The sequence below is a fragment of the Coloeus monedula genome, assembly GCF_965178545.1.
Source record: "Coloeus monedula genome assembly, chromosome: 1".
In the NCBI taxonomy this organism is placed as follows: domain Eukaryota; kingdom Metazoa; phylum Chordata; class Aves; order Passeriformes; family Corvidae; genus Coloeus; species Coloeus monedula.
In genome coordinates, this window is record NC_138781.1 from 15,069,592 (window position 1) to 15,081,629 (window position 12,038).

General features: G+C 38.4%; 1 protein-coding gene across 9 annotated transcripts in view; it reads right to left on the reverse strand.

Annotated features, from left to right (window-relative positions):
- The window catches only part of SVIL (supervillin), a 134,393-nt gene that overhangs the window by 30,876 nt on the left and 91,479 nt on the right, over positions 1–12,038 (reverse strand). For 6 of the 9 annotated variants that reach the window (XM_082279376.1, XM_082279381.1, XM_082279377.1 and 3 more), the window contains 6 exons: positions 11,653–11,792; positions 10,801–10,896; positions 9,290–9,542; positions 7,781–7,804; positions 6,206–6,761; positions 4,502–4,721 (listed from right to left, as the gene is read on the reverse strand). In XM_082279376.1, coding sequence (XP_082135502.1) covers positions 4,502–4,721; positions 6,206–6,761; positions 7,781–7,804; positions 9,290–9,542; positions 10,801–10,896; positions 11,653–11,792 — 1,289 coding nt within the window. The remainder of the gene's footprint in view (positions 1–4,501; positions 4,722–6,205; positions 6,762–7,780; positions 7,805–9,289; positions 9,543–10,800; positions 10,897–11,652; positions 11,793–12,038) is intronic. The other 3 variants (XM_082279383.1, XM_082279380.1, XM_082279378.1) reach the window with 2 other exon arrangements.

Sequence of the window (12,038 nt, forward strand, 5' to 3'; positions counted from 1 at the left end):
AGTGTGGATTACCATTCATTTCAGTAAGTGGGATCTTTTCAAAGCGCTGTTTCCTAATCTTGAGCAAAATTCTGACTATAGCACAAAGGGACACTGACTGGCTTCAGTGGGGACAACATGTAGATTCACTTTGCTAGAATTGTCCATACAAACCCTGAGGTGACTAGTTTTGGGGATAGGGAAAGTCAGTCAGGAACAGCAGGTCTATACAGGCATGATGATCTTCAGTTCACCTTCTTCTGAAATGAGTATTTGTATGAGTTTTCTGCCCTTCAAACATCATTCTTAGTAATCCATAAAATGCGTATCTGGAGCACCTGTGCAAGCAGTTGCATTGATCTACTAAATAATTTTTATTTTAGTTGAATTAAGTCTTACTACATACCTTTCTCAAATCTACAGCATTTCAGTAAGAATTATACAAACCCCTTAACCCTATTAATATTTGAACAGGTTCAGTAGTTAAACCTACTCTGACCACAAGATACGGAAATTATTTTTCAGACATGTGATTACTGTTACCCTCACAGCAAGTCTTGTCTGAAAACTCTGAGGAGAAGGAAAGGGTAGAACCAAAGAGGTCTAGCCAGAAGCCAAGTTTCAGGCAGCTGCTTCTTGCAAAAATCGAGGGGGTGCAACCATGCTACTGACCTATTTGGGGATGATCAATTGGGCCCAAGGCAGTCATTTGAGAAAAACTAAGAATGCAGAAAACAGTAAATCTACAGAATACAATGGCAGTAAGAATGTTAGTATTCAAGAAAGCAGTTATTTCCTCTCTTCCTGCCCAGGCAGGCACTGCTGGCAGGCTTCACACTGCCTGGTTGCTTCATACCTCACAGCACGGGATGAGTAGGGGTGAGAAGGACTCACAATAAGGAGCTGAGGTCATGGTCATTGTTTCCAGAAAGGACACAAGATTTCACTGCCCAGAACTAATCTTCTGGAGTGCATCCATGCATGTGTGAAACTGTGGAGGAGACCAAGATGGGACTGAATTGCCACCATGCAATGAATTATCTTCAGTAGCTATGTTCTCTCAAGTCAGTTTTGCTTAGAAATGATCTGTGATAATTGAAGCTGGAAGGCATATTGGTCAGCTTTGGTCTAAGTTGGGTTTGTTTTTAAAATTGTCTACAGCTGCTCAGCATAGCAGGCAGGGGAAAAAAGTTGGGTTTTTTTTTAAGCTAACATTACTGCAGGGTATTTGCCCTAGACCTTTGACCCAAACAGCCTGCTTGATCACAGAGAGAAAAATCTGTAACTGAGAATACTTCTGTGCCTTTGGAGACTTTGTTTTCTTCTCTGCCATAAGGATGGATTCATACCAGCCCTCCGATCTTCACTGGTATGTGCAATGGAACAACTCACTCCTACAAGTGAGAACACACATTTGTCTGTTTTGAGCAATGAAATCAACACTTTAAAGAAATATGTATGCTCTTTATGCCAATAAAAACTTCATTGCTGCGTAAAACCTAAAGCCACGCATTTCTTTCGGACAATGGAAGTGGCAATAAAGTCAGACTGCCCTGACTCAGCAACAATTTTATGGAGGACACCCTTTTGTATGAATAAAGATGCAAGAACTACTGAACTGGTTCCTAAAGGCAAGCCCACCAGCTCAGCAGTAGACAGCAGTTGATTCATTGGAAAGCCTTAGAAAATAAGGCAAATATTAGGTCTAACCCTTAGATTTGTTTAAGGTCGGCTGCTTACTAGTTTCATTGCATACCTCTAGTTTTCAGCTTTTATAAATAATGAATAATCATTCAGTAGTCACTTTTACAGTTTAGTCATACTGCTTTTGCCTCTAAAAGTTCCTTTTCCAATCTGAAGAAAATAAGTTTTACTCTTCTCTTGAAAGAAAAAAGCTTTTAGTATGTTTGCCCATCTTTGACAGCTTGCTCTGCATCCTTCTTTCACTTGCTACTGAGATCCTTGACATCAAGATAGAATGAGCCTCACCCCAGAGGTGTCAGGGTGGCCTCAAGGCAAAAGCTTTCAGAGCTGAAGGCTAAATGCTGGGTAGTGAATACTAAAGGGGAACAGAAACAAGATCTGAACAATGGTTTTGCTTAAACAAAGAGAGTTGCATGAAAGGCCTTGGTAAAAATCCTGGCAAAAAATGTCCAAAATGGCACATCTTTCTTCTGTGGCAGGATTTTAGTATCTTAGCTGCTGGTCTTCTCCTTGAGATAGAATAAACTGGACACAGGCTTGGTTTTCACATGTACTCCGTTGGCTGCACTTGACCAGTTCTGTTTTTGATAAATCACAAATGCTGGAGGGCAATATGAAATACAGAACTACAGAAAGGAAGCTGACTGTTAAAAGAGTGCATAGCTTCAATACAATGGGGACCAGACTGCATAAGAAAGTATTGCTCAGGAATTCATACATCAAAAAAGGTTGAAAACTAAGTTTAGGCTAGATTTTTCCTGAGAAGGCAAGAATGATGGTAAGACATTCACCAGAAATTAATCATCTGTAGCTTTTTTAAATGGTGATCATGGCATGCACCTGACTTCTACAGCAGAGCGGACAGGATGGCCTTTGGTCTCCATAAATGCACAAGGAGAGGAGAAGAAAGTATAGGTGTCTTTCCTCCTTAAAAAATCATGATTTTCATTCTTCCATATAATATAGGTAATTCTGAAAATACCAGCCACACACTCACTCTACAAGGATAATATTAGTTCAGTAAAGCAAGTCTTTGTGGAAAATCACTTTCATCCAGACCAGAATTCATGCATCCTGCCCAAATACAAATTGCATGTGTGGAAAAGTTGTTCTTCCATAAGGTGAAAGAATGTCTGACACAGCCAGAAAAATCCACTGGATGGGAAGATGAAGTTAGTGAATGTAAAAGGGAAAAAAAAATCAAAGTGTAATAGCTAATCTTTAGCAGAAACATTCTTTGATGTTTATGAATACTTGGCACTGACTACAGCCAAGCAAAAGAAACTTACTGGTTGCAGTCTTTTAATTCTGGGACAAGAAGTAGACTACTCTGGTATTTTGGAAGGCTAAAACATTTTGATAGCAGCTCAGTCATTTACAGATGTTTGTGGAATCAGGGTATACAAATTCCTGACAAGACAGCAGTTATTTTCTTTTGTCAGCTCTGGGACTGAGTAGACAGTCTTGGAGTCCTAACAAAAGTGATTCCTGATTTGTGTGACTGACAGGCTTCAGTTCCTCATCAGACCAACTCAGCTGAGGCATTAAAGTTAGGACTGAAACAGCTGCTAAAACTTGGATCTTCCCTCCTACCTCTTTCTCCCCACCAGGATCAGGGATGGTAGATCATTTATCACCTATAAACCAGAAGTTACTGGTCTTAAACCTTATCTGCCAAGACAATTTACATTTACAGGAGGGGGATGGGGAAGGGATGAAAGTTGCTTTAAACAAAACAACAGGAAACTGAAAAAGGTAAGTACATCCTTCAGAAGGGCACTAAGACTGCACAGCTACTGCAGCTGCCCCTGCACCACCTTGTGTAAGGGGGATTACAGGCAGTGGGGATGCTCTATTGATAAGAATAACTCACGTGCCTCCTAGAAACACGTGAATTTAAGAAGCAAACTTTGGAATCATGTTTAAAAGAAAAAAGGTTCAGAATGCCTAATATCACACTCCCCTCAGCAAGTGAGGGAATACTTTTACACAGTGAAAGTTTAATCAGGCAGCTATTTTCATTTATTGATTTTGCTTTCACTGCAGAAAAACTGAAGTAAAAATAGGCCAAATAATCGTAATTCTACTCACTGGACTGCTACCAGTTTGGGGCTGAGTTTATACTCTTAAGGTTGTAACTAAATTAGAAAAACTTTTACAAGTACTACAGCAGCTATTGGCACTTCAACCCTTAACTCATACTCTCTGCACAAGTGCAGGACTTAACATTTTGTTTCAGATCAGAATGATCTTGGGTTGGAAAAAGTATTTCTAGTACTCCAATAAACCTGTCCAACTTACTATCCTTTTAAAATCCCTACAGTAAGTTCTGAGAAGTGGCAACCATGAAGTAGGGAGGGCAAGATTGTCCCTATTTGTGACTTCCTCTACTCAGCTTATTTAAGGAACTCCTGTAGACCAACAAAAAATGGTTACTAAAATAAACCAGAATCCCATTATACCTGCTGTAACTGAAAGCAGAACCTGGAGAAGTATATTGAGTATATGAGTATAAAGGTAATTAGAACATGTATTTTTTACAACTTTAATTTTCTGAAATACTCATTGATTATTCAGGTGGCTCTTTCAAAATCAGCTTATTATGTTCTCTTGAATGGTAATTCTCATTCACCATCATCTGCTTTATAAGCATGTCAGGCAGATTAGCTGCATGTTTCTACTGTTAGTAACAATAAAGCCTAATAATCACTACTTAGCTTTTTCAGAAACAGTTTTAAAGCTTCTTTTTATACCATCATCAATATAATAACTGTATTTATAGGGATCACTAAAAAAAAAGAAGGAGAAATTTAAGTACCTTTCCTTAATTGACATAGTTTTGCTGGAATTATCAAGGACATCCTCAGCTGTTTGTGCTTTGCTCTCTCCCATGGAAAACATCTCACAGGAATTCTTATAAAATTTGCCTTCCAATTGTTCAGAGAGCTCCTGCAGTCTACAGGATGCTGCAGCTGCAGTTTGTGAAACTGTCCTCATGGCTGATGTGCTGGTGAGTTCAGAAGAAGGCTCAGCATGGTCTGCCATTCAAAAGAGAAGTGCTGAATTAGTTCTATTCTCAAAGACACTTTACGTTGCTAACACTGAAGAAGCAAATCTGTATTTTAAACATTCACACCATATACTATTCTAACAGGGAAAAACTTCAGGCTGAGCTAGAGTACAAAGATTAGTTGTGCAGTATTACTTGCTGCTGGGACTAGCCATTTGACTGATGTTCACATGAAGCCACAGAATATCATGTTCAATACACAATTCTGAACTTCACATGAATGAGGCACAAACTGCTGCTCCCATCATCACAGCAACAGGAAAACAGACAGATAAAAGTGACAGGGAACAAAGAGCAGGGGAAGAGAAGCAGACAAAATTTAAACAAGAAATTTACTATTTGGTAAAGCAGTTTAATGCTTGAGTAGCATACTAGGAAGACATTTAATAGCTTAATAGAGGTATTATTTTCTAGGGGTGTGTTGGGGGCTTTTGGGTTTGTTTTTTCAAGCAGCAATTAAACCACAGGAAAAACTGCCTTGATGAAAGATAAATGCACCATTACAGATATCCTTAAAGAAATATAAGCGATCTTCATTTTTATTTTTGAAATTTTATAAACACAACACCCCTCTGATACATGACTGCTCCTATTACATCCCAGTCTCCATCTCCTCTGCAGTCATCAAAGCCTAATTAGATAGAATGGATACTGCTTTAGAGGAATACAGGCAGAACTGTACCTTCCTCTCTATGCCTGTGTGAAGACCATTAAATTCAGAATAAATTAACTTCACAGGATGAACACAAAAATGCTTTTATTGCTACAGGGTACTGTGATCCTGTTACCCATCAAAATAAAACAGAAAAGTAATACAACATCTGTCTTGGGGGGACTTCTAATTCAATAGAATAGAAGGACTTTTGCAATGACCAAATTCACTGTTTATTTCCAAAGTACTTTATTTAAAGATGGGCAAGTTTATTTATTAAGTTTAAATTATGCTGTGCATATAAAAATGTAATTGTTCTGAGAATTTATTGGTTTTTATTTCATCACCACATTAAGGAGAAAATAATATTAGTTTTGCAAAATTAATTATCTGAAAATTATCCACTACTAGTTATGTATGCACATAAGTAGGTAATTCAGAACTATGTATGCACAACAAGGCAAAAATTAAGAGCAGATAACTGACCCAGAGCAGCAAGTTTAGTTTGTTCAGAATTTTGGAGAGCAGGGACAAGGGCAAAAAAGGGAGAGAATAAATCTTAGCTTCAGCATATAATACCACTTCTTTCAAAGGAAATAAATCTGAATAAAACTGAGCCATCTTTAAAGACTGAAAAAATTGAAAGAATAAAAAATACAATATATTTGTGAAACTTAATACTTCACCGATATTTCTCTACTTCTAAGCAGTGTTAGAAAAAGAAAACATAACCATCCTTGATAAAGCTTGAAGCACCATTTGCTGAATGAGACCACACCAACAGCAAGTAATTACCACACCTCTTTGCCAAGTCTTGCTTTTCATAACACTTTTCGAATCCATCTTTTCTTCAAAGGACTGGCCTTTTTTGACTTCCCATTTACCTTGCATGCCAGTATCAATTTCCTTCTGTTCAAGAGGCTGAAAAAGTGCTTGTGAACTAAACAGCTCCAAGCTGCCCTTCCTCAGGAAGCTGTATGCTGTCTCTTTATGGTGGCCTCCTGTTTTTTCAGGAACAGGATGTGTGGTTTCTTCCTCAAAGGAGCTGTACTTTTTAATTTCATTAGCTTCATGCGCTAGAAACCTCTTTCTTTCTTCTTCATGTTTCTTTGATGGTCTTCTGCTTTCTAGTCCTTCCACTGAGGGATGCCACTGTTCTGACTTCTGAGTGCGTTTTCCTGATGAGTCCAAGTTTTCTGCTGCAGGGTGGAACCTCGTGGCAGCACTCACACTTCCATCAGTCCCTGGCTTCCCAGGCAGGTCCCCGTACAGCGGAGCAAGGGCAGAGGCCATCGCTGAAATCGATGTTGCAACTGCAGTTGACAGGGGAGCGATCTTTCCACTTTCATTTTGTACCTATGAAGAAAAAAATGAAAAAACAAACCCAAAAACCCCAAATAGGACTTACAAGCTCTGAAATTATCAATTCCAAAAACCAGTCAAATCCCATCAGTCCTTCAAAGGTATGTTTTCATGTAAATATTGTACTCTATCACTATAGGCTAGAAACAGATAAGGAAAACAGCAATGCCCCTTGTAATTTGTCTGCAGATGGGTTATTTCACCAAAGGTAAAAAACAACTGCATGTGAACAGCAACATCTTTAGTAACAAGGGGTGTGTGGGGAACATGCAACACGTTGTGGCAGGGCTCAGGACCTGCAGCACTGGGGGAAGGCATTAGTTCAGCTTCCAGAAGCTGGATGACATGCGATGTGCCCACCAGGCTCATCAACTCTGCATCTCAGCAGGACACATCAGCTTTGGCACAGCTCTGCAGCTCCCAGCCCTGGTGCCCGCTCAGCGCCAGGGAGAGACTGTTCCGTGCTGTCCTAACCCAGGGCAGACATTCCTGATGCTCCTGCCACACAAATCACCTTCATGCAGGACTTTTTCAAATATAAACATTGCCTGTCATGAGCAAAGTATTTGAGCCTAAGAAGCATATTAAAAATATTTCCAAATTTGTTTTGCCAGTTCCCACAGTGGAACAATTATCTTTTCTACTCTTCCAAAATAATAATTTTGTAAAATGTTCCTAGATACAGTTAAGATGCTTTTTTTTTTTTTTTTCCTGAAATGCAGAGCTTTCCTTCTCCAAAGGAGACAAAGGCTATGAAAGAGAGTGACAAATATGCCTCATACACATCTGGAGAGGGGTTTTTTTTGATGTTTTCTTAAACTGCAGAGCTAGTGAACAGTGTGCAAAAGAACAGACAAGATCACACCAGTAGGAGGAAATCAGCTCAGAACTTAAAATGCGCATGCAGGTTCCATAAAACTTTGACAACACAGTCATTCATTAAACAAACTGGAAAGCAGAGCAAAGACTATGTTAGTCCAAAGATTCTAAAGCAAGATTAAGAAAATAGTTACCAGTTTATTTTTTTTCCATTGCATCTATCAGAATTAGAAATTTAGAGGAGATCAGAAAAGTGACTTCCGTTTTAATGACAAGATATTTACATTTTCAAATGTGCATTTTGGGAATATAACCTCTAGTTATCTATTTTGACAGCTCTCTTTTGGTTCTTCCCAGAAAAACCATACCTGCATCTCAAAAGCCCCCAATACTCCAAATGAACAGTTCACTATAGAAAGTCTTTTTGAAGATACACTCCCATTGAGCTTGTTTCAGAGTCAACTCTGATTTCATTTGCTAGGTTCAGAAAGAGATGACACAACATGCTTCCTCTGATTTTCCTTGCTTGAAAAGCGTGTTTGCTCTCGAAGTCTCACAAAGTAATGCGATTGTCACTTCTTTGCCATCTGCTTCAGCCCTTTTCTGTTCATAACCTTCCCGGCCCCCAAACAAGTTAGTGACACAATCATTAAAGAGGCCAGGCTTGACAGTGATTGGCACATGGAAAGTGAATGGGAAAAGGACTATGTAAGGTCTGGAAATCTTGCTTAAATAAATCTGTCAAGCATTTATTATTACTTTGTGTGTAAGTGAAGTAGGCATAAAGTACAATTATAATCTGTAGAGCTTTGCACCAATATGTTTAGAGAAACCCTGCTTTCTCACTGTTCTGTTACTATAAAATACGTAAAATGTATAATCATGAAAGAAATACATAGAAAGAAAAGGGTAGGAACTTTCTCACACTCAAATTTATCCAAACCCCTAGAAATATGACATGCATAGGAGTTGTGCTTCACTGTTAAAGTGATTTCTTTTAAAGCTGTAATGCGAAGGGACTGCTGCTTCTGCTATTGTGAACAGCTCTAAAAGACCTCTTTGGGGCCACCTCATGCTCAGGCTTCACTAAAAAGGCATTCCTTTGCAGTTCCAATTAGATGAAGTATTCCAGAACAGGAAGCCAAATTTCACTGCACACATTAAATAATTTCTCTTTGACTTCCTGAATTTCAAAAGTATTTCTGCTTTTAGGGAAAAAAAATACAGATAAAAATCAATGCCTCCTCCCAGAGGAAAATGACAGAATATGTCCTAACTAATAACGGAAATATATTGTGCTTTCAGGAAAGAGCCTGAAAATTGCACATGACAAAGCTTCAAAATTTGCTGAAAATACACCTAAAGCAAAATGATGCATGTCAGTTTTTACCTCTTTGATCAGGAATTTACTTTTAGAAGACCTGTAATACTCTAGTGGAAATGACAGGCACTGTGAAAGGTACAACTTGCACCAGGCAGGAAGTCGATATACTCATGAATTACTTAGAAAAAGAAGAAAACCATACCAAAAAATTTGAACGCTTTAGGGAATGTTGTTCCTCAATGTCAGAAGGCTGCTTCCTCACAAACTTTCTCCTCTGTGTGTAGCTCAGAGCAAAGGAAAGGCCAGCCTTTATGGTATCTTACACTGAAGCTGTTTTCTCCAATAAAAAGAAATGCAGAACAGTTATGATGGCACTTACCTGCTCAACCTCTCCAAGAGTGACTGGCTGGGTCTGGTAACGAGCATTCATTCTCCTGTGCCTCATATCTCCCCGATTCCTTGTGGAGATGGCCCTGGACACTGGCTGAGACAGTTTGTTAAACAAAGCCATCTTTTCTGCCAAACTTAAGGTGGAAGAATCTGGTTCCTCAGACTGATCTTGCCCCATCGCCTCTTTGGCTGCTCTTATCTCCTCTTTAGCTAAAATTTTTTGGTGTGCTGATGCCTGCAAGCTGAAGAAGCAGAACTGGAAATTAGTTTTGAAGAAGCCATTGTGCAGCTTTAAAATCTCAACCTGATAGAAGCAGAAGATCTGCATGTGAAGCACAATAGCCAATGTAATATAGCAGCCTGAGTGGGTATGCAGTGGTTCAACATTGGCATGATGAATTCTAATTCGACAGCTGAAGATTTAAAAAAAAGTTACATTTTCATTCATGAATTCATTTGATTAGGACACAATGTTTTTTTAAAAGGGAATTCAAGATTGAAGAGAGATTTTACAGACAGTCTCTTTATACAGAGTACAGAGCTATGGAGAGACATTTAGGATGCCTGCTGTAGAACATACACAGGTCCTACAGTACAATTTATATAAAGTTCAATTTTTTTGAAAGCAATTTGTGGACCACATATGATAAAGACATTTAAAAGACAGACTTAAACTCCAAGTTAGTGCTGCTTTTATGTTAGAATAAATTGCAATGCCTCTTATAATCTGAAGCGGAACAGAATTCAGACTGTCTTTTGTTTTGAATTATCTGGGATAAATCAACAACAAAAAATAGTTTTGAAACACAGTCCATTGATTTTGAAGATTGTTTGACCAATGCTGAAGGCAGACATATTAATTCATAGAAGCTGTAACTGCATTTGTCTCTACAATAATGTATTTTATTCACCTTTACAATAAAAGATTTTATTGTTCAACTTCTTCCACATTTATGGAATTAGTAGTATTCTCTAATTATTCTTTTTTCTGTCATGGTCTCCGCTAAAATTCTTTCATTCAGAACAAGCAAACAGTATTCTGCAACTTTCCTATAGGTGGTGCAATTTCTTATATTTCCTTTAATTTTGCAAGCTAAAAAAATATGTATGTAGAGACAGACAAAGGACATGTACTCCTTGTGAAATCAAGCACTCAGCTGCGCTATTTTCATCTTAGGATGATACTACCATACAAAAAAAATTACAAGAGCAAAGAGGGTTCTGCTAGGTTTGCTCACATGCAAATTAATTTCTTTCACAAGAAGAATATGCTTCTACAATAGATAAGTGCGGTTAGAAGGGTCCTGAAAACGGATGCTTGACAAAAAAAAAGCTGCATTGCTTTATCATGCAAACATAAATGAAGTTGACGAATGTTTTAAATATTCTTGAAACAAGTATTGACTTGACACATTGAAAAGGCATTCAAGGCTTTAAAGATGCATCTGCTATTGAGGAATCTTGTGCTCCATGTAACATGCATGTTTACCCCCCCAGTACCTGGTAGGTTGTACAGTGCTCTTAACTACAGTGGGACTAGGTACTCTTGTCACTACTGTGTGGGTATTCACAGAACGTGAAGCAGGGGTAGTTTCACTTTAAAGAATTGCCAAGGAGGGAAAATTCACAGGGAGAGAGAAGAAAAAAGCATTAAGAAAAGCAATACATTAAGTGTTAACTACAGAAAAGACCAAACCAAACCAAAACAGAAAAAAAAACAAACAGCAATGATTTTCAATTAACTGAGTTATCTGCTGTGACATTTGCAAAATAATTCCAAATACTTTGAAAGAACTAAAATCCTAGAGGACCAAACAGGCTGTCTCTTGAAGTTCTTCATAACCCATAAAGTAAGCTACCTTTCAGCTGACCATTAGGTAAACATTCATTCACCTTTGTTTAATTTCCCCCCAAAATTATTTTCCCTTTTTCAGGAAAATGTCATGATATATGAGCAGAGTGCAAGAAAAGCATTTCCAAAAAGCACCTTTGAGATTTCAGAGCATAAAAGGTTTTCCCCAATACATACACACTCCATAAGAAATCGCGCAGATTTCCCTCAGCACAAACTATCCTTTTCATTTGAGTTATGAAACAATGCTATGATTAATCTCATTTACCTAATCCACAGGTTCCTAAACTTCCTGCCAAATTACAGTTCATACAAGTTAGGCTTTACTAGTCCCTCTACATTTAAAAATTAATTCCAATATAGCTTCCCCTGTGGCTCTCAAGGCCTTTAGCAATAAATGTTTTCCTTGCTGCAAAGTTATAAGCACCACAGATATGGAGCTTATTCCCAGATTTGAAAGCAGCAGCCGGAGTTAGAGCCAACACATGCACAAGACTTACGTGGCTGCGATGACCACCTCCTCACTGGTAATGGGCTGTGTGTGAGACCTGTCCTGCAAACGCCGCAGCCTTCTCTCCACTGCCGAACTTCTTGAAGGTGGTTTGGGAATATTTTTCATTTCCAATGATTTTTCCATTTCCTAAGAGGACATATGTCATAATTAAAACTACGGAAGAAAAGTTCTGAAGCAATACTTTCTTCTTAGCTTTCCTGAATGTAGAGCAGTGAAGTTCCCAAATGCCCACCTCTGAATTAGAAGCAGATGCAATTTCACAGTATGCACCACAGAGTTAAAACTAACTACACACTTCTCTCTAAATGACATTCTTAAAGAAGGCTTTAGAGCAACAGGTCTACTGTGTAGGTAGGGAATGAAGCAAAAAAC